At 71.2% G+C, this 4,212-nt stretch overlaps 2 protein-coding genes across 2 annotated transcripts in view; one reads left to right on the top strand and one right to left on the bottom strand.

Moving 5' to 3' along the window:
• CHLNCDRAFT_143932 (hypothetical protein) overlaps positions 1–2,073 on the top strand; it is a gene marked incomplete at both ends in the record, with an annotated part of 5,070 nt that extends 2,997 nt beyond the window's left edge. The window contains 6 exons of the mRNA XM_005849351.1: positions 49–123; positions 472–664; positions 929–1,039; positions 1,302–1,380; positions 1,562–1,643; positions 1,930–2,073. Coding sequence (XP_005849413.1) covers positions 49–123; positions 472–664; positions 929–1,039; positions 1,302–1,380; positions 1,562–1,643; positions 1,930–2,073 — 684 coding nt within the window. The remainder of the gene's footprint in view (positions 1–48; positions 124–471; positions 665–928; positions 1,040–1,301; positions 1,381–1,561; positions 1,644–1,929) is intronic.
• A 940-nt stretch (positions 2,074–3,013) lies between these two features.
• CHLNCDRAFT_143931 (hypothetical protein) overlaps positions 3,014–4,212 on the bottom strand; it is a gene marked incomplete at both ends in the record, with an annotated part of 8,112 nt that continues 6,913 nt past the window's right edge. The window contains 4 exons of the mRNA XM_005849149.1: positions 3,014–3,115; positions 3,267–3,323; positions 3,500–3,769; positions 4,000–4,116. Of these exons, the coding sequence (XP_005849211.1) occupies positions 3,014–3,115; positions 3,267–3,323; positions 3,500–3,769; positions 4,000–4,116 (546 nt within the window). The remainder of the gene's footprint in view (positions 3,116–3,266; positions 3,324–3,499; positions 3,770–3,999; positions 4,117–4,212) is intronic.

The raw sequence follows: 4,212 nt of genomic DNA, 5'->3' as shown, positions 1-4,212 counted from the left end.
ACACCGTACACACACACGCCGCCACCCCCTCCCTGCCTCCCGCTGCAGATCACTCTGCGCCACTTCTTCGAGTTTGCCGCCTTCCTGTGCGAGATGTTTGTGTTTGCCTACCTGGGCCTGCAGGTGGGCTGCGGGGGGGCGGGCTGGCCACAGCATGCATGTATGCGTGTGGTGGGGCGGAGCGGGTGCGAGTCGCAGTGTGGTGGTGGCAGTGATGGCGCGGAGGGTGGGGTGGTGGTGGTTGATGGTGTGGCAGCGCACGCCCTGCGGCGGCGGAAGGGGCACGCCTGCCTACCTGCCTGCCTGCGCATGCGTGCGGCCGCCACATAATTTGCAACGACTGCCGGCTGGCCCGCTGCCTGCAAGGCCGCTCGGGCCCGGCCGGCCCGCCCGCCCGCCTCTCCTCCTCACAAGCTCCCCACCGCTCCCACCGCTGCCGCCGCCTGCCGCCTGCCGCCTGCCCCGCTCCAGGTGGCCACCATGAAGCACGGCTTCGACTTTGGGCTGCTGGTGTCGGGCATCCCGCTGGCTGTCGCCTCCCGCGCCGCCAACATCGGCGCCTGCTCGCGCCTGGTCAACCTGTGGCGTACCCACAAGCTGCCGCGCAACCTGCAGGCGATGCTGCTGGCGGTGGGGCTGCGAGGAGCGGTGGCCTACGGCCTCAGTGAGTGCCTGGCTGGCTTCCTGCCTGGCTGCCTGGCTGGCTGGCTGGCTGGCCGGCCGTGGCTGCCGCCTGCGATCGAGCGGCGCTGTTCTGGGAGGCTGGGGTGGATGGCAGCGGGACGGCGGCGCTTGCCGCGGGCGGGGCGACAGGCTGGGCTGGGCCATCGGCCTGCACTCATGTCGCTGCGTTCCCACAGTGCCCTGCTCTGGCCTGCAACCCACCCTGGCCTGCCCTGGCCTGCCTGCCTGCCCTCCCCGCCCGCAGTCGTCAACCTGCCGCGCTCCGACCAGCCCGGGCAGACAGGCATCCCAGCCATCGAGACGGCGGCGCTGCTGATTGTGGTGGTGACCACGCTGGGCCTGGGGTCCGCCACAGGTGGGGCGGGCAGGCAGGCAGATGTATGCAGATGTATGTGTGGCCTTGTGAAGCCCAGTGTGCTTGCTAGGATACCCTGCTTCGGCGGCTTGCTTGGGTGGCGTGCCTGGGGGGCAGGCAGCCGCCGACCGCTGGGTGGCGCTGGAGCTGCCAGCTCCGCCTGCCCTGCCCCCTAGAGCACCCCCACCACATCCGCCACCACATCCACACACACACACACACACACACACACGCCTCCCTGCCTGCACTTGTGTGCGTGCAGCCCCCCTGCTGCGCTACTTCGACCTGGAGGGCAAGGACGATGCGGCGCTGTATGGCCTGACAGACATGGAGGGGCTGGGGTGGGTGGCCGCGGGTGGCTGGGGGCTGGGGTGGGGTGCTTCTGCCGCCGCAGGGGCGCCGCTCTCTAGCCAGCCAGCCAGCCAGCCAGCCCCCGTGGTGCGAAAGGAAACCCACCTCATCGCCGTGTCCTGCCCTGCCCCGCCCCGCCCTGCCTGCTGCCGCCCCGCCGCCGCCCTGCAGCGACGCGATGGCCGGGGGCGGCCAGGGCGGCGCCAACCGCATCAAGCTGGAGCAGCCCTCTGCCTTCCACGACTGGTTCAAGGTTCGTGTGTGTGTGTGGTGTGTGTGTGGGTGGTGGTGGTGGGTGGCGCTCCTGCCCGCCTGCCTGGCCGGCAAGACCGCAGGGGTGCTCTCTGCCTCCCTTCCTTCCTGCATTCTGCGTTTATCCCTGGCCGGAAGCGGCGTGCTTTCACGGCCGCGCTCCGCATCGTCACATGCACACATACGTCGCATGCACACACACTTCTGCCTGCCGCTGCCCTCCCGCCTGCGTACCTACTACCCATGCCCCCTGCCCCCCCTGCCCTCCCTGCCCCTCCCCGCCTCAGGCTCTGGACGAAGAGTACCTCAAGCCTCTGTTTGGGGGCAGGCAGGGCAGCGAGCGCGGGCGCAGCCCCAGCGCGCAGGAGGCGGGCGGGTATGCGGGGATCCAGATGCAGCAGCCGCCGCCGGCGGGCGGAGGAGGCGAGTAGGCACCCCGGCGGCGGCGGCCTCGGCGGCGGGACCGCGCTGTTGGCCCCCTTTTGGTGCAGCCCTGCCTTTTGGTGCAGCCCTGCCTCTGCAATACACCGACGCAGGTGCACCCGCTGCTGCGGCATATCGCTGCTGCAACATAGGGGCTGGCCAGGCTGGAGGGCTGGAACGGAGCACTGCTTTGGTGCTGCCCGCACCAACGGCGTGTCGCCTGGCCTTACAGGGAGAGGAGGCGGGACACACAGAGTCGCTACAGGATTGGGGCTCTGCGCCGCACACCGGGAAAGCGGGAGCTAAAAAACTGGGGCTAGAGCAGGGCATGTCGGCACGCCCGCCACGCCTGGGGGAAGCAACTGGCCGCGTTGCCACGCCGGAGCACGCGAAAAAAACTGGGAAGGGGGCGGGCGGCGGCCCCAAAAAGGGGGGGACGGGACGGGAGGAAAGATCTCTGAAGGGAAAAACTCCCGCCTGGGGTGCCAGCGCAAGCTGCTCTGGCGGGTACAGGGGAGAGCAGCGGGCACGGCAGGGCAGGGAGGCCTTGCAGGGTGGGCAGGAGGGGAGCTTGGGAGGCTACAACAACACAGCACGAGGCGCCACGATGCACGGCGCAAGGACTGGGGACGGACGGGACGACGGAGGGTGGCCTGGGGCGGGCAGCTGTGCGGGGCAGAGCGAGGCATGTGGGCCCCGCCTGCCGTGTCATGCTGGGGCTGCCGCCGCCGGGCGAAACACAACTTGGGAGGGGTGTGGCGGGGATGCGGCCGGCAGGCACCGGGGCGCCGCTGCCGCTGAGGCTGCCGCTGAGGCTGCCGCTGCGGTTGCTGGCCCCGAACGGCCGCAGCCGGAAGCAGCGCCCCGCTCCCCCTGCGCGACAACTGGCGCAAGGCCTGGGGGGGCCTGCGCTGGGCTGCAGGCAGAGCGCTGACTGCCTGGCTGCCCTCACTCGAAGCCCATGCCGCGGCGCCAGGCTGCCGAGGAGCGGAAGCGCTGGGCGTTGGAGGCCATGAGGCGCATGAAGCGCCCCCACGACTGCTGGTAGTCCTGCAGGCAGGAAACAGGTGTGCGAGGGTGGGTGGGGGGTGGGGAGTAGGGGTGGGGACACGTGGGGATGGAGGGGGATGGATGGAGCGAGGGGATGGATGGAGCACCACTGACCCCCCCCCCACACACACACGAGGCCCACCCCACACACCTCGGTCATCATCATGTCGGTGAGGCGCAGGAAGGTGAAGGCGCGCATGGGGGGCAGCTGCACACGCACGCACACGCAGAGGGCAGGGCAGGGCAGGGCAGGAGGTGGGGCTCAGCTGCCGGCATGCACAGCTCGGCTGCACCAGCCACGCTGCCCTGCGGCAGCAGGAGCGTGCGGCCACGCAGGCCCCACCGCGGCTCAGCCCAGCACAAGGCACGAGGCCGCTCGCTCACCCGCGCGCCCGCCGCGTCGCGGCCGCCGCCGTTGGCGGTGGGGCTGTCGGTGCTGCTGCCGGGGCTGGGCACTACGGGGCTGCTGCCGCCGCTGCCCGTATCCATGGCTGCCACCGCCCCAGAGCCGGCGGCAGCCGCAGCCTGTGCCGCCTGTGCCGCCTGCGCCGCACCCAGCGACACCGCGGCGGCTGCAGCTTGGGCGGCTGCCGCAGGGCCGGCGGGGTCGAGGCCGCTGGAGCCCGCCCCCGTTTGCAGCGGGGTGCCCCAGGGCTGCAGGGTGGCAGGGCAAGGGGGGCGGGGAGGATGAGGAGGGTGGGGCGGTGCGCAGCAGGCGGGCAGCAGGCGGGCACTCAAACCCTCAGCCCCCCGCCCGCCTCCGCGGCTCGCCATGGCATGTGCCAGCGCCGGACACAAACAAACCCTCTTTCTCCCATCGCCACACACAAACAGCAGCCACCACAACAACTCCAGCCCCCCCACCCCCCCACACACCCACACACCTGCGTGTTGTACACGATTCTGTGCAGCGCGGTTTCGTCGATGATGTTGGGCATGAAGCAGGGCAGCGCATTCTCGCCCGCCACAGACACACCCACCGCCGCCGCGCGCTCCCGCACCTGCGCGGCAGGCAGGCAGGGCCGGGGTGGATGGGTGGATGTGTGGGTGGGTGGAGGGGGGGGAGGGGGGGTGTGGTTGGGTGGGGCGCTGGCAGA

Source organism: Chlorella variabilis (genome assembly GCF_000147415.1).
Source record: "Chlorella variabilis unplaced genomic scaffold CHLNCscaffold_6, whole genome shotgun sequence".
NCBI lineage: Eukaryota > Viridiplantae > Chlorophyta > Trebouxiophyceae > Chlorellales > Chlorellaceae > Chlorella > Chlorella variabilis.
The sequence above is the reverse complement of the archived record's forward strand: the minus strand, read 5'-3'. Positions and strand labels throughout refer to the sequence as shown.